Below are 27575 nucleotides of genomic sequence, written 5' to 3' on the forward strand. Positions count from 1 at the left end.
TTTAAATTTTACATCAATTATTACGTGATTTGTCATTATTTATACGAGAATCTCGATAATGTCAATTAATATTAAATTTAATGATTATTAATATTTTGTTAAGATTTTTTTAAAACAAATATAAAAGTAAAGAAAGAGAGAAAAAGAAAAACATAAATCCTAAAGCAAACAAGGTTAACGTAGTCAAAAGGATAAGTAATGATGTAATAAAGGCGATTAAGAGGTGGGGCCGTTGGGCCCCGCCATTCACCGACCGGAGGACTGATGGAGACAAGCTAAATAGAAATTCTGGCGGGAAATTTAAATCGGATGGCTACAGCTGGCCCCACCTTGTTTGATTTTTAGCATTTGGAATGGCAAGTTGGAACACTTGTTATATAATATCTCACGGATTAAAATTTTAATGATAAAAAAAACGTATCCAATTTTTGTATTTTTTAATTGTATTTAATTTAGTTTATATACTCAAAATTGAAGTAATTTAGTTTTTTAATTTTAGAAATTATATTAATTTATTTTTTCCTCTTAATATCATCTCATTTTATCTTTTAAAAATGATATCAATATTAACATGTCACATTTTAATGACGTGACATTAAGATGATGATGTGACATATCATGTGGTACTGAGTGATAACATGACAATATTACGTGACACTATTCGATGATGTGTCGGTACTAACATGGCACAGATATGCTGACATGTCAGTGCCATGTGACAGATCAAAAAATTATAAAAAAAAATCTTCCACGTGGCATGCCACGCTATCAAAATATGACACGTCAATGATAACATCATCGTTGATGTCATCTTTTAATGGGCAAATGAGATGTTATTAGGAGAAGAGATCAAATTGACGTAATTTTTAAAATTAAATTATTTTAATTTTGAATACAAAAATTAAATTGAATAAAATTGAAGAATATAAAAACTGGATAGGTCTTTTGATCAAATTTTAATTTAACTTCGTAAGACTTCAAACTCTAAAAATAAAATTTAAATAAATTTGTAAATCATGAATCTATATTTTCAATTCAAAAAACATATTTAATAAGTGATAAAAATTTAATTTTTATATATCCAATACTTACCACATATTTTACTGATATAAAATTCGTGACATAATATGTTTATATCTCAATTACTACTATTTTTATATTAATTGTTTGTATTTCTTTTTCACTTTAGTTGTAACATCATTTTCCAATTTCAATAACCAAAAACGAAAAATCATTTTCCATATGGGTGATAAGTAATAATGCAAGCAAAGTTTGTCTGGTTCCATTCGATGGGCTTTCGTGTTTTCATATATTATTATTTATTATTTTCTAAAAATATATATATTTATCATTAAATTAAATATTCAAATCATTATGTTTTTGGATTTTAAAATAAACAAGAAGAGAGAAGAGATAGAAGTGAGTGTTGATGAATGGATGTGTGGGCCGGCTTGACCTTTTTCAAAGCTTGGGTCCAGCTCACTTTTTTCTATTGAATTACATTTTTATTATTAAAATAATTAAAATTGTAATATTACTAATATTGTACATTTATATTAAAATTAAATTTAAAGAGATTATTTACTTAATTATTTGACATCACATGTGACAATATAAAATTTTTTTTAAAAAAAAATTATTATCATGTTTATAATATCATTGATAAATAAATTAATATGAATATATCATGAGATCAAATTATTAATTTTTTAATAATTAAGTGATCAAAATATTAAATTTTGTAAATATTAATGGGAATAAATTCATTTATGATGACCATTTGGTCATATTTGATTATTCTTCTTCTTCTACCTAAAAACCTTGGCATAGCATAGCTAACTATGTATCATTTGGACCATCTTCTCCTGCCCTGGGTCAATAATCCAGTAGGTATGGCAGCCTAAACCATCTGTCTCATTTACCAATACTAGGTTTCTTCGTTTCTGAAGAAACCCCAACATTGATTTCTAGCGGCAAACAGCCTCTTTGCCTCCATTTTTAATCACTTGGCTCTCCATTAGGCTTAATTGTGAAACCTGTTCCTGCTCCTGTTGGTATTGCAGGCTAAATCATCAGTCTAATTTACCAACAGTCAATTTCTTCATTTCTGAAGAAACCCCGACATTGGTTTCTAGCAGCAAACAGCCTCTTTGCCTCCATTTTTAACTAGTTGGCTCTCCCCTGAACATGGTCCTGCACTGCTGCGCAAGTGATGGAAGAACTGGGCTAAGGGTTTGGGTTTTGGGTGGGGAAATTAAAGTGGGAAAAATGTTGCAAAAAGCACTGTCACGCACTCATGGAGACAGCCAAACGTGGCCTCACCACTTCTTTTGTTTCTGGTACACAGTACTGCACAACTTTGGAACATATGCCTCAAATTCAAAACAATATAAAACCATTTCCATGTACCCAAAAGAAAGGGCTGCCTTTCTGGCCTTTTGTGTGAAGCTAATGAAGATGATTCAACTCTGTGAAAACACACATGCTTGTTTCCCCATCACCAGGTCACACCATGACTGAGTCATTATATCTTTGACTTTCATTTTGTAGCAATCTGCATTCTAATTCAGCAATTTCCTGGTATTTTTCCACAGTTTTTTGCAGGTTTTAAGGGGAAATACTCAATGTGAAGAAGCTATAATTAACTAATAATTATGAGAAGGCATATGGATTTGGATAATTCTGATTCTGAGGCCTTTTATTGAATTGAATATCAGGGTGGGGACAATGGCAACTTTTTTATGATTCAGGAGGATAAGCACCTTTTGCATTAAGATCCTCTTTACGGTATGAAAAAGCCAACTGCTTAAATAATTACCTAATCAGTAGTGCATGGAGGCCTCCAATCCCATTCAGCTTTCTACCTCTTTGTTGGCTTCCATTGATAATTTTTAACATGGCCTACCTCTTATTTTGACAATACATCTCCATCAGTTGTAGACATAGCAATATTATACAAACAAACATTTATGGTGGATGATCAAATCTTCCCATCAGCCTCATGTTAAAAAACATTTTGATTCGGTTGTTTGACTTACAAGCACTACAATAAAATACTGCAACTACTGCTACAGTGGAGGTGAAGGAAATTGTGTGTCAAGTAAGGCAGGTTTTGAGTGGGGGGTGAAGGAAAACCATTCATTTTAATTTCTACTAAAGATATGTGTCATGTCAACGGTCTATGCTTGGTGTTTTAAACCGTCGTGACATAGGATAGTTTTACCCTACTAATGGTCGCATTGCAATAATAATTCAACTTAAGATGAGGGGAATGGTTGATTTACACAATTGAACGTCTCTAAATCAAAATTCGGACCGAAAGTGGAGCATGTGTCTCTCACTCGATTACCGCTAAGGGCACTTGGCGAACGAGCAGCGCATGCTTTCTTGTGACGGGTAGAATTGTTTGCAGACAACAGGATAATGATACGCAACAGGGAATTATAAGGGGGAGACTAGTCTTGCTACCACGAATGTCTTGACCATGTCAAGTCTTGTTTCCTCTATTAACTTCTCAGGTCGACAGCTCTGTTACTAAATCAAGGAAAATATACATGTACAAGCATTGAACAAACCCGATTTGAGTAATTTGCTGAAAATCTTCATCCATGAAAACTACACATTACCAAATGCCATTGCTCCACTGGCAAAACATTAAGATATGATGGAGGTGAACAACTTCACAATATTCTATAATCTGACTCCTGATTAGCATTTACTATTTGGCTTGCTTGTCATTTTACCCTTCTTGTCAATTTTCTAGTTCAAGGTGTTGACATTGTGAATGGGGTTTTTTCTTTTTACTGCCAGGCGCCAGCTGCTTTCCCTTTTTTTTTCCTTTCCATTTGTGAAATCTTTTGATGTAGGAGACCAGATACAGACAGATTAAATCATTATCCAGTAATAGGCCTAGCTATGGCTAGGCTGTTTCCAAGCCATTACCTTGTACTACTCATGTGCTGATGCTGATGCTGATGAAGAAAGTAAGAAAGCCCCCATGCTGGTGGAGACTCAACAGAAGAAGTAAATATTACAGCATTTGGTTTTGATTTTTCCCTTTTTTCTCACTAGACTCACATGCACAGACAAGTTCCTAGTGATGAGAACTAAACCATCATTGGATAGATAAACAAAAGCAAATTTGCTTCCTTGCTTATGTGGAACACAGCTTTTTCCCAATTGACCAAGCAAAAAATCACATTGTCAATTTGTGAAAAATTGATTTAAGATTTGGCAGGAAACATTGACTGATTAAAACAATTTTAGATTTATACTTATACTATAGTAATGAAAACCAGGATAATGCTTGCCCTGCAACATATGAATAAACAAACAATTGAATTGAATTAAAATAAGCCAATAAATCATCAAATGCCCGACAATTGTAGTAATAAAATCATTTTTATTTGAGGTGATGAAAGGCAATACAAGAATCCTTGCTGCTCTGTTGAATGACAGATCTCCATTTCCAAAGGTAACTTTTTGTACAAATTTTCCAATTCTTTTATCTTATAATAACCTGCCTTTTTGTGAGTGTATCACACTAAATTCTATGTATAATGCAACTTGGGGTACCATGTGGGGTTGACCTTGGAGCATTTTGAACGGTTGATAGATCCTGATACAATAGCAGGAGTTGGGATTTTGTTAATTTATTAGGATGATTAAGATGAAATTAGCCACATCCAAGCATAGCTGATTGAAAACTTCTAATGATGATTAGATGAAACAAAAATCATGACCCTTTATGACTATGCCAACTATAAAATGCCAAATCAGCAAGCTAAGGTCTGAGTTTCCAAGGTAACTGATCATTTCGGCTTGAAAGAAAGAAAGGGTAGGAAAAAAAATACACCATGGGAGAGGAGGTGAGTATGACGGAAACTGAAATAGCCATGAGTATTCCACACTTTGTGCTGGTGCATGGTATTAGTGGAGGAGCTTGGTGCTGGTACAAAATCAGGTGCCTCATGGAGAATTCCGGCTACAAGGTCTCATGCATCGACCTCAAAGGTGCTGGGATTGACCAGTCCGATGCCAATTCTATTCTATCTTTTGATGATTATAACAAGCCTCTTTTGGACTTCATGTCTGCCTTGCCTGATACTGAACAGGTTATTATCACTGTAAGCTCTTTCCATTTCTGTAAAGTTTCCGAATGCTCTTGAAGTCATGACTCGCACAAGCTCTTTATTAACAGGTAATATTGGTAGGACATAGTGCTGGAGGCTTAAGTGTAACGCAAGCCACCCACAAATTCTCCAAGAAAATCCGCCTGGCGGTATATGTTGCAGCCACCATGCTAAAATTGGGGTACTTGACTGATCAGGATATCAAAGATGTAAAACTTTTCTAACTATACTCTTATCTCACAGACACCATTAAATTTCTGTCTGGTTAACTTGTTCTGTGTTGAATTCTGTTTGTGTTTTTCTTCCCCTGGTATGCACCTTTAGTCTTTGAAACGTAGGCGTTACCAACGCTAAAAGGTGGCTTTTCCGACTGCCAACTGTTTTCATGGAGAATTGGCTGTCAGCCATATCCCTTTGCCACATCCCATGTTTTTTGCATAGGAACCCCAAAAAGTTACAGTCGGTTACACCTCACTCCATTGCTTTCAGCCACCGAGGTTCACAGCTTCCAACCGTGAATATACTATACCTGCGGTAGCTGTTTAATTTCATAATCCAAAATTAACCCTTCCCTCATCTCACTCTCCTGTTTTCATTTTCAACCGCACTGAAGGCGTGTCTTCTTTACCATCTAAGGAAGTGACTCTCTCTGCAAAAATGGCAGAAGAAGCATCGGTAATAGCATCAATAATACACAACCTTGCCCATGTCACATGCATCCGCATCAGTCCTCTTGGCTTGCATGCCTAGCATGGGAATCAAAAAGCCCTTACCTACTTGAGAATAACCCCCAACCCAAGAGAGAAATTTGGTTAACAATTAGTTTTTGATCCTTTTCACATATGATTATATCTTTTATATACAAGCAATAGAATCCACTTCCCATCAGTTTTCCAAAGCTGAAACTCCACACCTCTCATTTAAATGGTGTGTTTTCTAGACATTTTTTTTTATGACAGGCAGGATCCTTTAAAGTTTATCTAATTTGGTCCTGGCATCACCCTAGAACACTTTTTTTTTTATAATACACAAGTATTCTAGAGTAATGTACATAAAAAATTTCTCCCTTCAATTATTGAAAGCATGCAGTTCTTGTCTTCATGTCTCTTGTTGTCTGATGAAGCAGCAAATGTACGTGCATTTTATTCTCTTCTTATCCTTGCAGTTGGGGTTAGCCGACAAATGCCATTGTTCAAGTTTACTTTTGTTTAACTACAATCTCACATTTTCACTGGACCTTTGTTAATCGATAGACCTCCAATGATTGAGACAGGATAGAAACATAATTCTGTGCTTTTGCTTGTTTCCGAGTGAGTTAGTTAGTTAAATTTCATGATTACCATGGAAAAGTAAGCAATAATGCTGTCAAGTAATACCTGATATATATATATAGATATGTTAAACAGGGAGTACCTGATTTATCCGGATTCGGTGATGTGTACGAACTAGGATTCGGGTTGGGACCTGAGCAGCCTCCAACCAGTGCCATTGTCAAAAAGGAATTCCAGCGCAAAATTATCTATCAAATGAGCCCTCAAGAGGTAATTTTCATGGCAATTGACAACTACTTTTATTGTCTTGGTCTATTCTATGTTCTGCTTTGGCATGGCATTCTACCCCACCCCTTCCTTTTCCTTTTGGGAAAGACAAGAGGAAACTAGCTAGAACAAAATGTCCTCTTGTGCATAGAATCAATACCCAAATGCCCTCGTGAGTCTTGAACCAATCTACAAACATTTTTTTGTACCATGGTATTGTCTGCAGGATTCAACCCTAGCCACAATGCTTCTAAGGCCAGGACCGATCCTGGCATTGCAGGGCGCCCAATTCACAGAAGAGACAGAGAATGTGTATAATGTGCCCCGGATATACATCAAGACAATGCATGACAATGTTGTAAAACCACATCAACAGGTCGCAATGATAAAGAGATGGCCACCATCTGAAGTCCATGTTTTGGACTCTGACCACAGCCCCTTTTTCTCTGCCCCATTTTTACTCTTTGGCTTGCTGGTTAAACTTGCAGCTTCAGCTGGATACAACTAGGCAAAAAATCTATATATCTCCAGGGGTGCATGACTGAGAGCCTCAAAAGCATTCTTGTTTCCAACATAGAATTATTTGTTTGTTGTTTCCTAGAGTGTGAAATGTAATCACAGTTACCTACCTGTCCTGATGAATAAGATTACTTGTGAAATTATGCACATTCAGCTAAGCTGACCAAAATGTCTGCACAAGCAGATGTAAACAAAACATTAATTTACATATGGTGGATCATCAACCTTTCCACCAGCACCATTTCATGTTTTAAAAAAAAATAAAAAATGGATCTGTTAATTGTTTGACTTGGATCAAAAGGTTTAAGAGCCAATACAATGCTTTGTGAATATTGTTTGTTTTCTTTAATAAAATTAAGCCACCTACTTCCAATTTAGTGGATAAAGGAAAGCCAGCCACTAATTTCAACTGTATAATATAGAAGAATTTGTAACACAAGACAAAGACTGAAGGCTAAGTTTTGTCTCACCTAAAATGATTGTAGCCACTTGTACTATGCTTTGTCCTCATATTTTATTTGACTACCCTCTAATTTTTTCTATATTTTATAGATTTTAATTGATCAGCTTGGCTAGAATTGAGAAGCAACAGTGCTGACCAACAAAAGGTGTCTTCACCAATTTAAGTCCAATTTTTCACCAGGAAGCACATTCCAACCCATGGTTATGGTTATGATGGTTGACAATTCCATTACCAAAAAGAATAATATAAAGGGTTCAAGGAAATGGGTTGAGTAATTTGGTAAATGTGTTCCAATCTGACAACTACAACTCATCCAATACCTATCGTCTATTGCCTCCCACTTGCAAATTTGGAATGCAATCAAAGCATAGAACATCATCTCATCCCTATTCATTGTTTTGGCCTAATTTCCTGCCATTTACTGTTGCATGGTGTTGACAAACACTGCTAAAAGTTTCATTTCTCAAAAGGAAAAAAAGTGAAAGAAGAAGAAAGAAAAACTGCCAGCTTTTTCTTTTTAACTATCTCTATCTCTTCTCCCATCTTCCCTTTTCACCCTTTTTTCTCCCTTTTCCATGATGCTGAGTGCTGAAGCTGATGCAGAAAAGAAACTGCCCTTGCACGTTGGTGAAGGATCTACTCAAAGAATTGCAAAATTTTCATTCCAAACTGTTTGTATCAGAAACGAGAGTGACATTAATATAAGAAATTTACTGGATATGTAACATAAAATTATGAAAGAAACATCAAGCGAGACACCAAAGGAGGACAGAAGATTTTTGTTCAGGGTCAGAGTTGAAATCCCAGTTTTCAGGAATATGACATCTAACCACCCATCTAGCTACTTTATGGGGTAGCTGGGCACGATCTCTATTAACATGCTTACACTTTAACATTACCATCAGCTAACTTAAGAGAAACCAACCAGCTCCACTTCAATTGGAAGAAGGGAGACAGGCCATATTGCACCAGGTTTAATAACAGAAAGCAAGGGAACTGAGTCTGTCGAAAGAAAGAAAGAAAATAACTCCTGGAAGAACTGAATAACATGTCCTTCAATATCATGACCTCCCTCGAATCATCATCATCATCATCATCAGCTTTTAACCAATCAGTTCTGTTAAGGATTTAAGGAAGGGGATCGAAACACTGGGTTCTTCTATGCTGTTAAAGAATGAAGCAAATAATTTCTCGAATGCCCCCATTATGGATCACTGTTGCAAGATGTTATTCAACCATTTAAACCAGAACCCTTCCATTGTGATTGCATTTTAGTTTTCATTTTGTCTTAATGTTGGGGATCACCTTAAAGTCCGCAGAGCAAATCTGGCAAAATTGCAGTTCCCCGCGAGTGAATCCGGCCTTAAATCGTGCTTGCCAGGTTTCATTGCATAACATTTATGCATTCAATTATTTAAGGCAAGTTCTTGTCTTAATGTTATGTCATCTCCTTTTGGCTACATCTTGATGTTACACTTATGCATCTGATGACCGCAGCTTTAATCCTTACAGGCTTTAGCCGACAATGGCGCTGTTGCAAGTTTTCTTTATTAACCATTAATGTTAGATCACACCAAATGGTTGACTTTGAGAGCATGAGATGGGCCAAAAGCATCAGATATTGTGTGTTTGTTGGTTAAAATTCACTATCATCTTTTGTCAAGTACCTGATTTGTCCGAATTTGGTGACTGTGTATGATTTATAAAGATTTGGATTGGGAGATGATCAGTCTCCATCCATTGTCCAAAAGGAATTTCAGTGCTAAATCATCTATCATATGAGACCTCAAGAGGTGATATTCATGGCAACTTGCAGTACCTTGTGTGCACTGTGGCCTAATTTGCATTCTACCCTACATTAACATCCTCTGCTCACACTTTTCACTGCTTGGAAAAGGAAAACCATGGGGGGTAAAGTCAGGCTTACAAACAATAATTTGCTCTGGGCCCTGGAATCATGAACTTTGATTTCCTGACCTCCCTTAAAGATTTATTGTAGATCCGACAACACATGTATAAGACTATAACCAAAACCATTCTGGATCATGAGTACTGTGACAGTGTTTAAACAAGCTAAATGATGGCATTTCTCCAGGAGTCAACTCTGGGTGCAATGCTTTAATTTGAGGCCTGGACCATTCCTAAGCATTAGTCAATGCCAGGTTGAGAGAAGAGAGTGATGAAGATGATAAGAAGAGGTGGCCGTTCATCTGATGATCTCTATATGTTTTGGACAGTGACCATAGTCCCTTTCAGCCTCTCTTCTCCACCCCATTTCTCACCCTTTGGCCTGCAGGGTCTGGTTAAAGCTGCCAATTCTGCTGGATATAACAAGTTAGGGAAATTCAATGCTAGACCCTGGGGCTCTTGAGTCTAATTCATTAAGTTTCAAGAATAAGCTGGTAAATCTACTTTGGTTGACTTGGGGAATTCATTGATTATAGAACCAACCATGAAAATTAAGATATATATATATATATATATATATATATGCCTAGGCTTGCAACCTTGTATGATGTATTTGCATACATCATCATTATGCATACCTTCAAGTCATTGTTCTGGTTGCAAGCAATGGGGGATGCTTCGTTGATCATCAACATGAACAAATTTTTCTCATAACTTTGAAAAGAATAATTTTGGTGACTACCCTTATGTTATTGGCATAGAAATTTCATTTTCGATTAAAATTAATATTCACAAAATATATTATATTTACTTCTGAGTATTTAATTAAATAATTGATGCATAAATTTTTTATTTAAAAAGTTTCGGTATTGATATTTTATATTAAATTTTTAAAATTAAAAATATTTAACATTATAAAAAAAATATAAAATAGAGATGGAGGAATATTATTTTATTTGTTTAATTTCTGATATTTAATTAGTGGTGGGAAAAGGCCGAACGGAAATGGCCTTTTAGGGCGTACGGATGTGACTAAAGCCAAAACGCGAAGCCGCCCATAAGCATAAAACTTTTGACCTGGATTTTACCTATTCCAACCAATCAAAAACAGCCACGTAATCGCAGATCAGGATCCCGCAATCGGATCGGGGCAGTTTTAATTTCCTATAAACCAGGCCTTCCATGTCTTAAGCAACCTCTCTTCTTCACGAAAGCCTTCTTCTTGGCGTTGCCTCTGCAATCCTCCAAAGGTCTCTCGTTTTTCTTTCTTACTTCCTTTGCTTCTTTCTAGTTTATAGGTTTGCTGTTCTTCTTGTTCTTGTCTTATTGTTGATCGGATGAATTGTTTTTCTTCCTTTTTTTTTTGTTGTTCAAAAATCAAGATTTGAACTTGCAATTGCTTTCTTGATTTGTTATTATCAATAATTTTCTTTTTGAAACGAAAGGGCTGGGCTTGAAGTTGCACAGATCTAGTTATGATTTCGTTGGTTTTTCTATTTTTCATGCTTAATTATATGTGAAATTGATTTTCTTACTCTTTTTTTGTTGTTATTACTTGTTACTTGCAATTCTGTTGCCGAATTTTGCAATCTGGGTCAGGCAGGGTTTCTTCTTCTGCATAAGCTTGTTGTATTGAATTTTGAGCTATAGTTCAAATGGGAAAAATGTACCATAGCTTGTTAGATAAAAAGGGGTATGAACATAAGTGTTCTATATAAATGGTAGAAATGAGCTTATTTATGAAGATGTTTTTTAAGTTATACTCAATTATCCAAGTGAATTTAGGTGTGCGGTTTGTAGTGTAACATGAAGTTGATTGATGGCAATATAGTATAGAATTCAGTTATTTCAGCTCATCCGGTTTTAAAACCTTAAAACTAGAAACTGAAGGGTAAGAGATGGTGTTTTGTGGAAAAGAGGTGTAGTGATGCATGAGTTGTAATGCTTGAATGTTACAACATAGTATATATTTTTAGCGACTTAATGTCAAATGTTCACTTTTCTTTGCAAGTTGTTATAAGGCATGCAATTAAGCAACCTTTTTTTAAGAAAAAATTGTGTTTTATGTTTGTTTCCATATTGATAAGTTAAGGTGATTTGTAGGACTTTTGTTTAATTCTAGAACTAACTTTGTGTTGCCTTGAGATACAGCTTTGGAAATCTGATCTTCATGAATTCAAGAAGCACTGTTGCATCCACTGTTTCCTGCAAATCGGGAAACAAGAACGATTTTCTCTTCTGGATTTTGGCTTGCTTGCTTCCAAGTTTTTTAGGAACCCCTGTTGCATACGTTAACTTCCAGTTGTTTAAGGCCATTGTACGGAGCCCTTCTTCATCTATTCGCATCTTGGAATCATTTGGAGAGATCCAGCCATAGCACAAAGCCGTTTCAAAATAAACTGCCTCGTTTCAATTAAGCAGCATGGTTTCCTCTCACTTATCTAGTTTAAATGGGTCTCGTATGCAGAAACCCTTCCAAAATAATTTTCTTTTCCCCAATGGACAACCTGATACTTTGGCCTCTGATCATGTTGAGTTTGATTTCTCTGATGTGTTCGGGCCTGCTCCAGTTCAAGCCTCAACAGAAATCAGCACTGAGAATAATAAAACTCTGATTGTTGCAACTGAATCAAATGAATTGCTTTATGATGAACCAGCTGTCATCTGTAGCCGCTCACATTCCTTGGTTGGCCCCTCAAGTTATGTTAGCCACTCATTGAAGCTTAGCAAGCTTACATTACGTGAAACAGGGGATTCCTTGGAACTTGTAGAAGGAGTTAGGGAAGAGGCTCAAAAAGAACTTAGGAAACCTTCAATTGATGATGTTATTCTGGAGAACCCCGATGGCCATGTAGAGAGTCATTCTTTGGAACACCAGTCCGTGGGACTTGAAGATTTTGAAGTTCTAAAGGTTGTTGGCCAAGGTGCTTTTGGAAAGGTCTATCAAGTGAGGAGGAGTGATACCTCAGACATATATGCAATGAAGGTCATGCGCAAGGATAAGGTTATGGAGAAAAATCATGCTGAATACATGAAATCTGAGAGGGATATATTAACAAAAGTGGATCACCCTTTCATTGTGCAGCTCAGATACTCATTCCAAGTAATGACATATTAGTAGAATAATGTTTGATATTTCTGGTTGCTTTTTTCTCTTATGGTGTTCGCATGTTTCGATGGTGCCATGCTAGTAGAAATAGGATAATGTACTGAAGCTGAATACTGTGGCAATCATTTTATGTGGCTGTGACTGTCATATGTAGCATAGATACAAATTTATTTATTTCTTGTTTCTTGCAGACCAAATATAGGCTGTACCTCGTGCTTGACTTTGTTAATGGGGGGCATCTTTTCTTCCAGCTTTATCGCCAGGGCTTGTTCAGGTATGATGTTGTAAGCTGTAACTGCTTTTTGTATTTGTGGTGTGAAGTTTGAAGTTTCTGGAGCATGGTCCAACATTTTGTATTTCCTTCTTCAGGGAAGATTTGGCTCGCATATATACAGCAGAGATAGTATCAGCTGTTTCTCATCTCCATGCGAATGGCATAATGCACAGGGATCTCAAACCTGAAAATATTCTTCTAGATGCAGATGGACATGTAAGAGTGTGCAAAAGGCTCTGTTTGTGCATGTGCATATGCTGTTTCTCATCTACTAGGGATTGTATTTACTGTTTGTATGTCCATGCTGATAGCAGAATCCAAGGTTCTCAAACCTGAAAATATTGTTTGAAAACGTGTGTTTGACCTGGTAATTGGTTTTTGTTGTGGTCACTATCTATGTGATGGCCATGCTCGGTAAACCGTGTGCATGACTGACTCTTGTTTTACATAGATTGTATTGACTGATTTCTATACTATCTTCATGTTGGTTGGTGCTACCCTTATGCTTACCAGGTTATGCTGACTGATTTTGGCCTAGCAAAAGAATTTGATGAAAATACAAGATCAAATTCCATGTGTGGAACTTTAGAGTACATGTCTCCTGAAATTGTTCTTGGCAAAGGCCATGACAAGGCTGCTGATTGGTGGAGTGTGGGAATTCTACTGTATGAAATGCTTACTGGGAAGGTCTGTACATGATTCTCCACTATGATAATTTTTATTTCTGTTAACATATCTGTGGTTCCTGGTTAGCATTAGTGTAATTTGATCCCATTTAGTGGAAAAGGCTTTGTTGTTTTCTGCCCGTGTCCGGCAAATCTAAACTTTTTGAGGAGCCAAAAATGTCCATTCTTAATATACATCTTGTCGTAATTTCTTTGGGGAGAAAAGATACTTTTCTTTTGTTTTGGGTGCTTGATGAAAACAACTTGACCATATTCTAAATTAATTAATACTGTTGGGAAGCACACTTTTTATTATAGGAAGTTTGCTTGCCTGCTTCTGTCCTTCAATGGTAGTTTTTGCAGGGAAGTCTCTTCTAGGAATAGATATGTAAAAATAATAACTACCTATAATTATGTGTACATCAGAGAATCAGAATTACTTGTCATTCTTCCCATTCTGTTGGGCTTTAATGTAGTCTTGTGATTTCAGATCTTGATTTGTTCTTTTGATCTGGGGAAGTTTTATGTGTAATGTCTCATGCTTTGTTGTGTACTTTTTGCAGCCACCCTTCATTGGTGGAAACAGACAGAAGATCCAGGAGAAAATAATAAAGGATAAGATTAAGCTGCCAGCATTTCTGTCGAGTGAAGCACACTCAATCCTCAAGGGGGTAAATTCACTTTCTCATATACTTTATGCCTTTAATATATGATTCAATGCTCTCAAATAGTCCAAAACTTGCATAGCTGTGAACTTAATTGTTCTACTTCATGTTATGCAAAAAGTGTAAAATTTGTTCCAACTGTGAAACTTAGTTGTGCTGCTTCAGGTTATGCAATTTTTGCTGTTACTCCTGACCGTCCAGTTGTTTGAATATTCTTGCCTCTATATAATGTTCCTGCTCTAGGTTGATGCTGCAAATAATTAATGAGGAAATTTGGATTTAAAAGAGTTTATTTGTCTCTTCAGCTGCTGCAGAAAGAAGCAAGCAAGCGACTTGGCAGTGGACAAGGTGGTAGTGAGGAGATCAAACGTCATAAGTGGTTCAATTCCATTAACTGGAAGAAACTAGAGGCTCGAGAGATTAGGCCAAGTTTTCTCCCTGAAGTTGCAGGGAACCACTGTGTTGCTAATTTTGAGGAGTGCTGGACTAACATGCCACTTCTTGATTCTCCAGTTGCTAGTCCAACATTCGGTGAGAATCCTTTTAAGGGATTCACATATGTGAGGCCTGCAGCCTCATTTCTTCAGCGAAATGCTTGATGTTGTCTGAGATTTCGTATTCGCATATTGCCAAGTGGCTGAAGATGGCTGTGCTAGCAGGCATCTGTCGTTAAGTTTGTTGTTTGTCTAAATTGTCAGTTATGAACTATATGTATGTGTGTTTTTCCTTTACCTTTCTGTTTTGTTTCGTTGAACCAAACTCTGCTGTCTGCTCTTGAACATGTATTTTAAGAAGGCATGATGGATATTATGAAGATCTGAGCAGTGTTTTTGTGTTGCAGTAGTTGTTTTCTAACTCTGCCCTTATTCTGATGCTTTGATGGTCACAAGGCATAAAAAAATCTTCATTTGTCAAATTGCTGGGGATGTTGAACCGGCAGGACTTATATAAATAGACCTTTCCTGGTATCCTCGGATTTCCATAGTTATAACTGTCATAACATTGAGTGAATGTGATGTGATGGCTTTTGCACGTGCATTTGAGTCTTTTGGGGGATTGGTTTGGTTTTCAGTGCACGCATGCAGAGACAGGCTCAAATGTATGTCTATATACAAAGCAAGAAAACATATGCATTCTGAAAGCTTTATTGCAAATGTACACTGGGATTGTCAATCATTAATCCTGGATTGGGTTGATCAATTTATCAAATTGTTTCATACAAAGCAATGCAGACCTGGAAACCCCTAAGCAGGAAGAAGAAAAAGAAAGAAAAGAGGATACAAAGGCTCCAGACAGTGGATCATAAGGAAGATAAACCGCTACTAGCATAGTATTTTAATTTACTTTTTTGGACATTTCTTTCAAGAAAAATTAGGAAGTAGCAAATTTGTGTTCATTATTAGAGGTTCTGATGCATGATCCGGCTTCCAAGAAGCCTGAAAAGGAAATAAAAATATCTGGTAGCTAAACCATTTCAGTTTCCGGAACATTAATGCCACCTAAATCATTGTCCTCTCCAGATAACTCTTCCAGCGACCGGCCTTTGGTTTCTGGCACCAAGAAAGTGAACAAAAACCCAACCATGTTCACGACAGAAAGTGCAATGATTACATCCTTAATTTTTTTGTCCTCTTGAGTGTATTTCTGGAACACAAATGCAGCTATGATGGCACCTGCTTTTCCTGCAGCTGCAGAGATCCCATGGCAAGTTGAACGTAACCTTGCGGGAAATATCTCGGCCGGTACGATGAAGGTTGTGCTATTGGGTCCAAAGTTGGCAAAGAAAAAGGTGAGGCCATATAGAATGGTGAACAATGTGGTGTGTCCATGGCAAAAGTCCTTGGTCGCACTTTCGGTGCACTTCTCTCCCCTAAGATAATGATAGCGAAATCCAAGGATCGCCATACAAACGGACATCATAAGAAAGCCACCGAGTTGGATTATGAAGCGTCCAATCTTGTCAATGAGGAACACAGTGAACCAGTATCCTGGAACAGTTGCAGCAAGTGCTATCAGGAACATGGCTTTAGATAGCTGGAAGGTCTCTTCAATAGCATTCATTGACGGTGCTTTATCCAACAGTCCACTTGCGGGGTAGACGTCAGTCTGAGTGAGCTGGAGACTATAGAAGGCAATATCCAGCAGGAACCAGGTAGTGCAAGTCCCTAGAAGGTGAGTTCCATGCCTCTTCATAAACTCAGAAGTGAACAATCCATATGATGAATTGGGGTCAACCTTGGCACTTGATTCTGCAACAGTTAGGTCTGTTTCAAGGACTTTGGCCATATCAGCAGCGGCTTTTTTCTGGTCTCCCTGAACCAATGCTGTGAACCTAGCCGTTTCTGGCATTTTGAGACGCCAGTAGTAGGTCAAAGCAGCAGGGACGGCTCCAAACATGAGCACAATCCGCCAAACAAAATCTCCTTCTGGTTGAGTTGATAGCACATGATTGGCGCTAAATGGTTTGGCTGGATAAGCAAGTAAGAATGCCTTGGAGACAATCATTGCTACAATTCCTGCGACAAGTATACCTGTCCCTTGCATTGCAAAGACTGCAGCAATAAATGCTCCCCGGGTTTTTTGGTTGGCATATTCGGACATGATCACAGCCGAGAGTGGATAGTCTCCACCAATGCCGAACCCCAGCCAGAAGCGGAAGAAGCAGAGGGTACCAATCACACTGTTAGCTGTGGAACCGAAGGAAATGCCAGAAGCTATGGCACACCCCACCATAGTGACAAGGGTGATCCCATAAACTTTCTTCCTGCCAAGTTTGTCCCCAAGCCAACCAAAGAAGAGCTGCCCTGCCAACGTTCCAAATAAAGCCACTCCGGTCACAGCACTTTTTATGTCCTTTGGGAAAGTACCTGGCTTGTCAGTTACTGGGTCATAGTAGTACAATCGGCCTATGAGCTTGGATACAGCAGTTATGCAGAAAATATCATAAGCATCAGTGAAAAATCCCATGCCGGCGATGACGATGGCCTTGAAATGGTACCTTTGAGTCCTTGCATTGTCAAGAGCTGATAAAATGGCTTGGCTTCCTTCTCCCATGCCGAAAATAACTTTTGCAAGAATCCGAATATGAGAAACAGTGATGGGCTCACCGTGGAGGGGATTCAATGCCTGATTTATGGAGTGGGGAAAGCTCAGAAAAAGGGTGTCTTTTGTCTTTGTTTTTGACCTATAAACAAGAAATTCTCTTAGGAGCTAAAGTCTAGTTTGAACAGCCAACCAATAAGGAGTATGTGTGTATATATATATATATATACAGTTTTAGGCTTAGCTTTGGAAACAAGAGACAATTTGGTGTCTAGGACTCATAAAATGCAAACTTCTGCGAAACTTCTTGTTGCTTATATATATTTCTGCACACTGCATCTGCATTGGCTCTTCCTTGAGCTAAGAATGAGCTGTGGTCATTTCCATTGTCTTATGTGCACTAGAAAACATGAGGAAACCTCCCAACTTTTATTGTTTCACCACTTTTGCGGATCATTCGCTTGAATGATCCCATTCCTTGTCCGGGTGGGATTTCTCCAAAGCCTGGTTTGGACTTTCTTATGCAGATTCTCACCACCAATTGAATCCCATTGGATTCTTCGAATTCCCAATGTCATATATTCCGATTTATGACTTTCTTTTTAAGAAACTGAACGGAAACAACGTTCCTCTGAGGTCCTTAAGAGCCAGCTGCTCAGATTGTAGCGTCATTTACTCAAAATGGAGATATCAGCAAGCAATGCAACAAGACTATTGTGTCTTTACGGCTTTCTGGTGACTTCTCTTCTGTTTTCTCAAATCAATGCAGGTTCCTCTCTCTCTCTCTCTCTCTCTCTCGCTTTGTTTGTGATTGAGTGCTTGCAATCCCCACCAATTCAGCTATTGCCATAGCTGGTTGAGGTATATGCAGCTAAGATGACCACGTTCATTTGGAAAGTTGTTGTCAGTTTTAGGATCCTTCAAATGAAAATCAGTAGTGTATACATATAAAATATAACTTTATGTGTATGTGTAAGGTCAGATTACACAGTTTAAAATTTAATCATTCTCACTATGAATAATCTCAAATTTATTTCAACTCAAAAGTCAATTGCATGTGTTCATGATGACTCCAAAACATTGGATTGTTAATATATTTAGGGAAACTGATTACTTTTAGAGATCTCTAATTCCAGTATAGTCTTCTAGCATTCATTTTAACAATCAGAATCTGCAAAATATTTATAAGTTGATTTAAATACTACATTTCCCTCTCTCATTTTTCTCTCAATTCAAAATTTGGTGGTTCCCTTATGCAACTGATGAGTCTACATGAGGAAAATCTAGTAACTCTTAATTAACTAACTACCGTTTTGTTAGTTTCCTTAAGTTAAAAGGGTGGGGTGGGATGGTAGAATAAGTGTCTTGCAGAGAACCCTGCTCTTTCATAATTATTAGCATTCTTGATTTTGCAGATGGAAAAATCAAGCAAGTCACAGATCCCACTGGAAATGTGAATCTGAGTCCATTTCAACAATGGAAAAGTGCTTATGAATGCCTGCAAAATGTAGTTCTCACCCTCTATTTTTTTGTTTTGTTTTAGTTCTAATCTTTTCAGTGTCCTCCTTTCCAAATGTAATTCTTGCATCAAATGCTTGCATTGTATTTAACAGAAATCAACAAGTTGTTCAGACAAGTATATATTAACTGAGGCAGGATGGATGAATATAACCACGGCAGACACAGATGAATTTTGTAAGCCTGGAGGGTGTGGAGAACATACCATGGCAGTGTTGACTTGCATTCATCTGGTTAAACGAGACTATAAGTTTGCCAACAAGGCAACTGTGCAGGACCTCATTGTCACAATCACACAAGGATGCGACTATGGTAAATGTTCATTTTGTTTCTCAGTAACAGCATGAATTTGAGTTTCTAATTGGACAACATAACTTAGATGCTGCTATCTTTTTGTAGGATTCAATGGAACCACAATCATTAGTGACGCCAGAAGGTCAAGCAAGAGTGGAATTGAGTTCATAATTTCAATTTTAGTAGCTCTGTTTCTGTCGATGCACTTCCATGATTAAACTATTATGATCCTTCTATGGCATAATCATATATAAAAGAGCTCTATGTTAGCATATCATTTGTGCTTGATGCTGAACCCTGTACTTCAAATAAAGGAGCAATTAAGAAGGGTACATGTGTAGAGAAAGGAAGTGTGTGTTTTGTGCTTATGATGTAATCCATTTTGAAAGAGAAATGAAACAAAGCATGATATCAGTCTTGTGGCAAATCTGGCAAGCAAAAAGACACTAAATAAATTATAACAATATTGCACTATTATGTTATATATGTAGCTAGTATTATTAGGACAGTAGCAAATAAGCACAAGAATAAGACAAGTCCCAGCTTAGAGCAGGATATTCAAGTAACAAACGACAGGTGATGCATTGATTCAATAATGAGTCTCAGCTTCAAATTGGGGTAAAGGAAGAATAGAAGTGGCAGTTTCAGTCCACCAAGACTTATTAGGTTTGACATATCAAGCGAGGTCTAGATTAGAAGACACACATAAACAAAGTTGTCTCCAGGGAGTACATCAGAGGACAGACAGACCGAGGAATATTTAGACCAAAGATTGACTTCAAATACAAGCACCTATGCTGTTTTGGAGTATAGATGCTGGCAAATGACGTCCACAGATCCTTGAAATGACAATGTTTTAAGGCTCCAGATCCCGCCAGTTGATAAAGATCCAGTTAAGCCAAGATGATTTTCATGGCTCCACAATAAGCTTCAAAGGATCAAATCTGCTGACAAGAAAAGAAATACCTTGGAATTACCAGTAAATCCGTATAATAATTCAAAGCACGCATTAAATAGGCGTGGAAGTAATAAAGGAAGGAATTACCCTTAAAATAATTTTAGAAGTTTCACTGCAAGGCTCTGCCATCTGCAGGTCCATAATTTGATGCATTCTTAGAACAATCTATGCAAGGCTTGTTCTTAAATTGTTCCACATGTTGGGAGTCCACCAATGGGGAAGGACCTTTCGAGACCTGGTGGGTAAGGATGCATCACAAAGAGTTCAATCAGCAGCTTTACTAACCAATACACATGGACCAATGTCCAACACACACAGAGGTGGCCGGGCAGGAGAGCATAGTACCTTTTTCCCTTAAAAGGATCATGGAAAAATTCACATGATTCCCTTGCACCAGAGTTCCAATTTCTGTCACGGACAATGAGAATGCCTGGAGAGATGCAAATCAAGAAACTCTTCAAGATGTTATTTTAACTAATTGACTTAATGCTGTCTGTTATATTTGTCTGTGCCTATATGCATCATCAAAGACAAACTTTTTCCAAGTACTTGGTGATTTGATACGAGAATTTGTAGTGTTTATGTTAAAAGGTTCATAGAAATAAAGCCCAGCCTCTAAGTCAGTTTAGTTGCAGTCAAACAGAAGTAAAAGGAGCTAAGACTCTAAAGGAGCTGCGGCATCCATGCTGAAAAAGTATTTTTAAAGAGAGGCTTGGGTTGCGAGAAGTCTGTGAAGGAATTTTTAACTTTTCTTTCTTATATTTCTCTTTTAGGTTTTTGATTGGGCAGGTTATATCTATTTAAAAATTTGTCTAAAAAAAATAGTAATTTTTATCCAAATTTAATAAGTACATTTATTATTTTTCGTTAAATTTAACAATCGATTAAGTAAAAAATTTTAATTCAAACATGTATTTAATTGTACAAAAAATCATAAAAGCTTGCACAATTTTGAAAGATAAATGATTAAAATTTCTAAATCAAGAATATTTTGACTAATTCACTTAATCTTATATGATATATTGTCTGTGACTATATATATATATATATATATATATGCATCAAAGTTGAAACTTTTTTCGAGGTTTTTTTTTGTAAATTTTATTACAATGTGCCAAAGTAAAAGAGGTTACAAGGACATTAAAGGATCTGAACAATTAGCTTTAAACAGATATTGAAATAAATTAAATAATAATTTTAATTCTTTGCACGTCTTTCGCATGCCAAGCATCATCTCTTCCATTTAGCTGAAATTTATGATAAGTTATTAAAAAACAGCTAAATGCAAACTATAAATAAAAAAATAAATTATTAAAAAAATTAAATATAACAAAACCAATCTCTCCCTCTTCCTCCGCGCTGTCTCACCTTCATTTCTATCTCCTCCATCTCTAGTTCTGTCTCTAGCTCCGTCTCCGTCAACTCCAATACCAATAGACATCGGAGATGGAGTTGCTATTCCAGATGATGGAGATGGTGGTATTCCTACTATGGATCAAGACTTGAGAGTTGATGTCTATGGGGACATCGGAGTTGGAGTTGGGAAGAACTGCTTGGAGAGCCATATTAGCGCCTTGAAAAACCACATCTCTACAATTGTCATGTAGAGCTAACAGTCGAGCTAGCTTTGTAATGTGACGCTCAGCTCGATGAATTTCCAACCTTTCAACGGTCGGAACATCGTTGGTATCGGAAACAGGAGCTGCGGGATCCATGAGGAAAAAGTATTTTTAGAGAGAGCGTCGGGTTGCAAGAAGTCTGTGAAGAAATTTTTAACTTTTCTTTCTTATATTCCTCTTTTAGGTTTTGGATTGGGTAGGTTGTATCTATTTGAAAATTTGTCTCGAAAAAAATAGTGATTTTTATCCGAATTTAATAAGTACAATTATTATTAATATTTTTCATTAAATTTAACAATCGATTAAGTAAAAAATTTTAATTCAAACATGTATTTAATTGTACAAAAATCATAAAAGTTCGTAAACTTTTGAAAGATAAATGATTAAAATTTTTAAATCAAGAATATTTTGACTAATATGCATCAAAGTATAAACTTTTTTTGAGGATTTTTTTTTTTGTAAATTTTATTACAATGTGCCAAAGTAAAAACAAACTTTGGACGTGAGGTTACAAGGATATTAAAATAATTAAGTCACAAGATCGATAAATGGAGGATATCCACACGCATTAGCATTTTAATGAAGACCAATTTCATTAAAATCTCAGAGCATGAACTCTACCACCACAAACTAGCCGCAAAATAAATCCAAATCATATTTAAGTGCAAAAATTCATCTAAGCCGCCAATCACCAACAACTGAGAAAAGAGAATACAAAAACCTGTCCAGCCAAGCCAAGACACCAATTACTTGATAGCAGAAAGAATGGATGTCAACCAAGGATACAGAATTTGAGATTCTATCTTTTGATGGATTGTTTGTATCTGTAACTTCAGGGTAGGGTCCTTGCCATTTCGTGTTCCATTTTGTGACAGAATGAGTTTGCTGGTTATGACTTATAAGACATCCTGCAACCAGCTGCTAAATTTGGCATGAAAAAACAAAAATGTGTGTGTATATCCCTTTTCTGTAATTAAGTTTTTGGGCTACTTATCCTCGACTGCAATGATGGGAAAGACACTTTCAGAGCATTGATTAAGGCTAGTAAGAAATTCATGGCAATTTGGAGTAAGTTATTTCCCAGCAAATGAAGAAAAAGAAGCTTATTCTTCCAAAGCTTGTTAGTCCAACAACCTTACGAAGGACTAGAGGATTGAATATTTGAGTACAAAGAGCACAAGGTTCTGTTGCAAATCATGGCATTTGGATGTTTGATTCTGCCTCTGAGGATGTCCGGTTCTTGGATTCAGGTTGTCGAATGTCCTCTATCATTCTAACAATTTCATCCATTTTCGGACGCATTTCTGGTGTTTTTGCCACACATGCTGCTGCAATCTGAAGCATCTGTACCATCTCCTCTTGGAAATGTTGGAATCTCAACAGCTCCTCGTCAACCACTTCAGCAGTCCATTCCTCCCGCACAACAGAACGGACCCATCTCGGAAGATCAACCACATCATCATGCCCTCAAGGCTGGAGGGGAGCTTCGGCAGTCAACACTTCCAGGAGGAGCACACCAAAGCTGTAAACATCAGACTTTTGAGTTCCTTTGCGTGTTTCAATCACATCCGGAGCACGGTATCCAATGATCCGTGCCATGGTTTTCTCTCCCTCTCTGAGTAAAAGCAATAAATAAATAAATGAGTAGGGTGTATCTCTTTCTCTGAGTAAAAGAAAGGGTTTTAGGGTTTGCTTGGCAGCCGCTAGATGTATTAAGATGATAAGAGCTCCTCAAACAGTAGCCGTGAGCTAGCTAGCTGGCTAGGGATTATCGTCTGAGCCTTGGCTTCCGCCCTGTCACCGGTTAGACAAATTTTCTTTTTAAAAAATAAAAAGTTGAAAAGTGTGTCATGTATTTTTTTTTTTTTATCAATTTGCTCTCTATATTCAAAATTTAATCAATTCAATCCTTTAAATTTTAAAATTTGAACAGTTTCATCCCTCCCCTCCCCTAAGTAGGTGAAAATTTATTAAAAATATCGAACTTCCAAATACAGCTCAAACCCGAGCTGAGCTGGATGCATTTGAATCTTTATATGCATCAAATTATGAGATAAATTAATGATCATGTCCAATGCAAGATTACTAGCAATCTCCCCAAATGCTCATTTAAATCATTCCATTTAAGATTCTCCTCACCTGAGTTTCACAATTCTCAATGTGTCTAATGACATTGTTCGATTCATTTCCCTGAATGCACCGAAGCCCAAAGATGAACAACCAGGGCAGGGCCTGGCCTGAAAAGAAAACAATCTACAAACAGACACAAGTTCATCTAAGCACCACCAAAACCACACCCTTGAATTCTACTGCAAACGGCATGCCAAACAACATTAGCCATATTTGGATTCAGTAACAATGTAACCAACCAGAGTCTTGCTTGAAAGTAACATTGGCAGGCAGCTTGACCTGGGTTGCTGTTATGTGCAGGATGCATAGGTTTCAAGTTTTGTTTTGTATCTGGGGTCTTGAAGGAGTATTGGAGGTGTATACTTGTCATCAATGTAAGGGTATATTGCCCAATACCTCTCTCTGTGGGATGTTTTGGTTTCTGTTGGTCCCCATGGAGGGAATAAATTCATTTCCTCTCTTCTAATGAAAGCAGCTTGATAATTAAAAAACAAAAAGCATGTAACTGTTTTGGTTGGTAGTCAAGGATGTTTCAAGCTAACATGATAAACAGACAGACTTAATACATACTCCAAACTTTCCTGCTTCCTTTCATATTACTAACTATTTCTTCACAGAGCAGAGGTTCAAATTCTGCATATAATTGTTTGGGGAAATCATTTTTTCATTTTTAAATTTAAAATTTTCTGTAACCAAGACATCTATTGCAAGTGCTGTTCAAACTGTAATTACATGCAGGAACTAGGAAACAAGTATTTTGCTGAGAGCTAGCTAGAAAAAACCTATGGTGTCAACTCAACACCTGCTTGCCACATTTGCAATTGCTGCTATCTTCTTTGGGAGTTCTACCTTGTCATCACCTACAAATTTATCCACCTGCCGTCCATCTTTAAGAAAAAAGAAAGTCGGAGTAGCATTGATATCCCACGAAGTGCTCAACTCCTGTATAGTAATAGGATCACGCAGCATAAGTCATCAAGTTATCTCTTACAGATTGACTAGTAATTCAAGGCAATAATCTGTACGATTTTGATGCAGTGTTAAATGATAGGGCTAACTGATATAATTCTCTTTCTAGAATGGTGACAGTTAAGGCACATGGTCCGAAGATAAAAAGACGTAGAATTTCTTGCATTTGAAGGAAGAAAATACGGTTTCATATACAGGGAAGAGTCATGTTATGCACAAAGTATCTTTTGTGGAAAGCTTTACAAGATAAGAAGAAACGCGTTTTTAACTTACAGCAAGCTCATCGACATCCACAGTTAGAAACATGAGAGAAGAGTATTTATCTGCAAGCTCGCAGTAGGTTGGTGCTATTGATCTGCAAGGACCAGACCATAGTGTACTGAAATTTGCAACAAGCTGTTGGAGGAATGTCAAATGTAAGAAAATTAGACCGGTACAAAGTGAAAAATTTGAATGGCTCAAAATGGTTATAGTTGCATATCAGTATTTCGATGTCCACCATTAGCATATATATGGCATTATGATCCAGGAGAACTGAGAAAAAAATGACGCAGGGAAAAGCAACAATGAAAAGACAATAGAAAAACCATCCTGCCTACTGTAAGTTTCATGGCTCAAATAAAGCTAGAGAATCTCAGATGGATTCCAAAGAGCAATACATTGCAACTTTATGCAAACCACTGGAGAACTGACAATGTAGTAAGAAAAAATGATATCATCAGCATGCTAGGGACACATGTTCTGAGATGTCCGGAGGAATAGTACTAAACAAGTGTATTTCTGATATGCAGGGGAATAGGCCAAGAAGCTCTTCGAAGATATAACATAAAAAGGACAAAATGAAGACACTTGATGCATATCAATGATCAATCATTTTTTATCTGTCCAATGGTGAAACATAGTACTAAGCAAGTGTATTTCCGATATTGAGATGCTACTGTACTTGTATTTGCATAATTTAGACATGCTGTATTGACCTAGAAATCGTGATTTAGAGCTTGCAATCATGATTTACATTTTGCACCAGTTGAAAATGTCATGACATTTATAAACTTACTATCTTTCCATCCCTGGTTGCTTCTGTTAGTTTTGCCTCCCAGCTCTGAATGGTAGTTATATGGTGAACGTTTCTGCAGGCAAGCCCCACACACCGAGCCTGATGATCCTTACAATCTTTATTATGACATTTGAAGAACTGCAAGAACTGTGCACCAGAAGTGATTTAACAATGATTATGGAATATTTGTATATATACACCATATTTACCATCAAAAATCATCTGAAGCATGATTTCATGGCTTTGACTGATATAAGTATTAAGAATTGGAACCAGGAAACTTCAGATTAGAAACCATAATAACCCAAGACCTAAGAAGTAAGAATACCACATAGGAAAAGCACATCAATGATAAAAGTAGTCTTGTTTTCACAAAGAAACACATAGGTTAATACATTATTTGAAACAAAGCTTTTAAGAAACCAAAGGCATTCCTGTCAACTGCAGGCAGTTATAATATGGAAAAGACAGTCTGTAAGGTATTTGTCAATAAATACAAACACAAAGGATTTGTTGTCAAACTTCTGGAAGTCTCCTGCTGCAGTTACTGAACTAACCATTAGAAGTGACCAGCTTCATGCTAAAAGTAAAGAAGCCATGATTGACTACATATCAATCTATTTTATTTATCCAGGTCAAGTGAAAGGAAAATGAAACAAAAAAGGGAAAGAAAGAAGAATTGGGAGAAGGCAACACTCTTTCAAAGGAAATTCATATGTAGAAGCTTTTGGAAGTGGACGCAGCCTGTAAAGATGTAAGAAGAAAAAGGCAAACTAGAATTTACATCAAAAGCATTCTTTTTGGCCTTGTACACAGCTTGCTTTGAACGAGTCACCTTGGTCCAACGATGTCCCATCTGCCCAACTGACCCCTGTTAATTGAAGTTACAAGAGGCCCCTGAAAATATGATAAAATCAGATTGCATGGATTATTTCGTTATGACTGAAAGAGAGGAACTCTGCTATGATAATAGTAACATTATAGTTCTAATGAATCCTACATGTAAGAAGGGGAAAACCAAAAGATCAAATCTTCATCATTGTTGATTTCAAAGCTCAAAGATCCTCTAATATCCTCATATATTCTGCATTACAATCCCTGGAAAAGATTCCTCTATTGGTTATTCTGTCTACCTTTTCCCTAGAGTTTGGTCCAACAAAACGCATATTGCACTGCTGGAAATATTCATCAAGAATAATGTGCCACCTTACCAGCCTAATGTAAATGGAAGCTGTTTCTCCTTCTCAGTTCAGTTTCAGTTCAATGGAGATTTAGCAATGAAAGGAAAATAAAAAGTTTGCGAGAAATCTTTATAAATATGATGCAAATAAAATTTTTGCAGCAAAGTTGATTATCATTGTATGATGAATAAATGACAGGAAAAAAGGCTTACCTTGGGATCCTTTGGATTTGATATTCTTATAATCAAATCATTTTCAAGGAAACCATGGGATTGCAGCCTTTCATGCCAAAAAGGGAAAAGAGAGCTGAAAATGAAAAGAACTTGGAGGAGGAAGAAATGGAAGAACCAATGGATGTCAACCGAGGATATAGAATTTGAGATGCTATCTTTTGATGGATTGTTTCTATCTGTAACTCCAGGGTCTTTGCCATTTCATGCTCCATTTTTTGACAGAATGAGTTTGTTATAACTTATAAGAGATCCTGCAACTAACTGCTAAATTTGGCATGAAAAAACAAAAATGTCTATTTTC

General features: G+C 36.9%; 5 protein-coding genes and 1 long non-coding RNA gene across 7 annotated transcripts; 3 read left to right on the top strand and 3 right to left on the bottom strand.

The window, feature by feature from the left end:
* Positions 1-4768: 4768 nt before the first annotated feature.
* On the top strand, positions 4769-7336 carry MES17 (methyl esterase 17). The gene is made up of 4 exons (XM_007011322.3): positions 4769-5114; positions 5201-5341; positions 6539-6673; positions 6897-7336. The coding sequence occupies exons 1-4, from the start codon at positions 4857-4859 to the stop codon at positions 7176-7178; spliced, it is 816 nt and encodes a 271-aa protein (XP_007011384.1). The 5' UTR covers positions 4769-4856; the 3' UTR covers positions 7179-7336.
* A 3314-nt stretch (positions 7337-10650) lies between these two features.
* LOC18587513 (serine/threonine-protein kinase AtPK2/AtPK19-like) lies at positions 10651-15113 on the top strand. The gene is made up of 7 exons (XM_007011323.3): positions 10651-10810; positions 11712-12663; positions 12861-12943; positions 13039-13159; positions 13457-13630; positions 14172-14279; positions 14579-15113. The coding sequence occupies exons 2-7, from the start codon at positions 11983-11985 to the stop codon at positions 14870-14872; spliced, it is 1461 nt and encodes a 486-aa protein (XP_007011385.3). The 5' UTR covers positions 10651-10810; positions 11712-11982; the 3' UTR covers positions 14873-15113.
* Positions 15114-15629: 516 nt separating this feature from the next.
* LOC18587514 (low affinity inorganic phosphate transporter 8-like) lies at positions 15630-17421 on the bottom strand. The gene has a single exon (XM_007011325.3). It carries the CDS (start codon positions 17325-17327, stop codon positions 15738-15740), a length of 1590 nt encoding a protein of 529 aa, XP_007011387.3. The 5' UTR covers positions 17328-17421; the 3' UTR covers positions 15630-15737.
* Positions 17349-19552, top strand: LOC18587515 (uncharacterized). Its single transcript, XM_007011326.3, has 4 exons — positions 17349-18084; positions 18731-18822; positions 18929-19145; positions 19233-19552. The coding sequence occupies exons 1-4, from the start codon at positions 17997-17999 to the stop codon at positions 19343-19345; spliced, it is 510 nt and encodes a 169-aa protein (XP_007011388.3). The 5' UTR covers positions 17349-17996; the 3' UTR covers positions 19346-19552.
* Positions 19553-19601: 49 nt separating this feature from the next.
* On the bottom strand, positions 19602-21948 carry LOC18587516 (uncharacterized). The gene is made up of 3 exons (XR_016028853.1): positions 21454-21948; positions 20431-20515; positions 19602-20320 (listed from the first exon to the last, which is right to left on the bottom strand). It is a non-coding gene; the product is annotated as an uncharacterized LOC18587516 (long non-coding RNA).
* Positions 21949-22381: 433 nt separating this feature from the next.
* CXXS2 (thioredoxin family protein CXXS2) lies at positions 22382-27497 on the bottom strand. 2 transcript variants are annotated; one of them, XM_018129076.2, is made up of 5 exons: positions 27254-27497; positions 26645-26757; positions 25861-26007; positions 25077-25199; positions 22382-24776 (listed from the first exon to the last, which is right to left on the bottom strand). In XM_018129076.2, the coding sequence occupies exons 2-5, from the start codon at positions 26714-26716 to the stop codon at positions 24630-24632; spliced, it is 489 nt and encodes a 162-aa protein (XP_017984565.1). In that variant the 5' UTR covers positions 26717-26757; positions 27254-27497; the 3' UTR covers positions 22382-24629. The 2 variants fall into 2 exon arrangements, with proteins under 2 accessions (XP_017984565.1, XP_017984566.1); XM_018129077.2 differs by having other exon boundaries at positions 26861-27497.
* Positions 27498-27575: the final 78 nt, after the last annotated feature.

Source organism: Theobroma cacao, chromosome 10, assembly GCF_053813885.1.
Source record: "Theobroma cacao isolate CCN51 chromosome 10, ASM5381388v1, whole genome shotgun sequence".
Classification (NCBI taxonomy): Eukaryota; Viridiplantae; Streptophyta; class Magnoliopsida; order Malvales; family Malvaceae; genus Theobroma; species Theobroma cacao.

Coding starts and splice junctions, on each gene's coding strand:
- CXXS2 (XM_018129076.2), bottom strand. CDS start 26,716: ATGGGACATCGTTGGACCAAGGTGACTCGTTCAAAGCAAGCTGTGTAC. Junction 26,008..26,644: donor CCAAAAAGAATGCTTTTGAT/GTAAATTCTAGT, acceptor TCTGGTGCACAG/TTCTTGCAGTTCTTCAAATG. Junction 25,200..25,860: donor CAACCAGGGATGGAAAGATA/GTAAGTTTATAA, acceptor TTCCTCCAACAG/CTTGTTGCAAATTTCAGTAC.
- LOC18587515 (XM_007011326.3), top strand. CDS start 17,997: ATGGAGATATCAGCAAGCAATGCAACAAGACTATTGTGTCTTTACGGC. Junction 18,085..18,730: donor GTTTTCTCAAATCAATGCAG/GTTCCTCTCTCT, acceptor TTGATTTTGCAG/ATGGAAAAATCAAGCAAGTC. Junction 18,823..18,928: donor CTTATGAATGCCTGCAAAAT/GTAGTTCTCACC, acceptor TGTATTTAACAG/AAATCAACAAGTTGTTCAGA.
- LOC18587514 (XM_007011325.3), bottom strand. CDS start 17,327: ATGGGAGAAGGAAGCCAAGCCATTTTATCAGCTCTTGACAATGCAAGG.
- LOC18587513 (XM_007011323.3), top strand. CDS start 11,983: ATGGTTTCCTCTCACTTATCTAGTTTAAATGGGTCTCGTATGCAGAAA. Junction 12,944..13,038: donor TATCGCCAGGGCTTGTTCAG/GTATGATGTTGT, acceptor TTCCTTCTTCAG/GGAAGATTTGGCTCGCATAT. Junction 13,160..13,456: donor TTCTAGATGCAGATGGACAT/GTAAGAGTGTGC, acceptor TATGCTTACCAG/GTTATGCTGACTGATTTTGG.
- MES17 (XM_007011322.3), top strand. CDS start 4,857: ATGGGAGAGGAGGTGAGTATGACGGAAACTGAAATAGCCATGAGTATT. Junction 5,115..5,200: donor CCTTGCCTGATACTGAACAG/GTTATTATCACT, acceptor CTTTATTAACAG/GTAATATTGGTAGGACATAG. Junction 5,342..6,538: donor CTGATCAGGATATCAAAGAT/GTAAAACTTTTC, acceptor TATGTTAAACAG/GGAGTACCTGATTTATCCGG.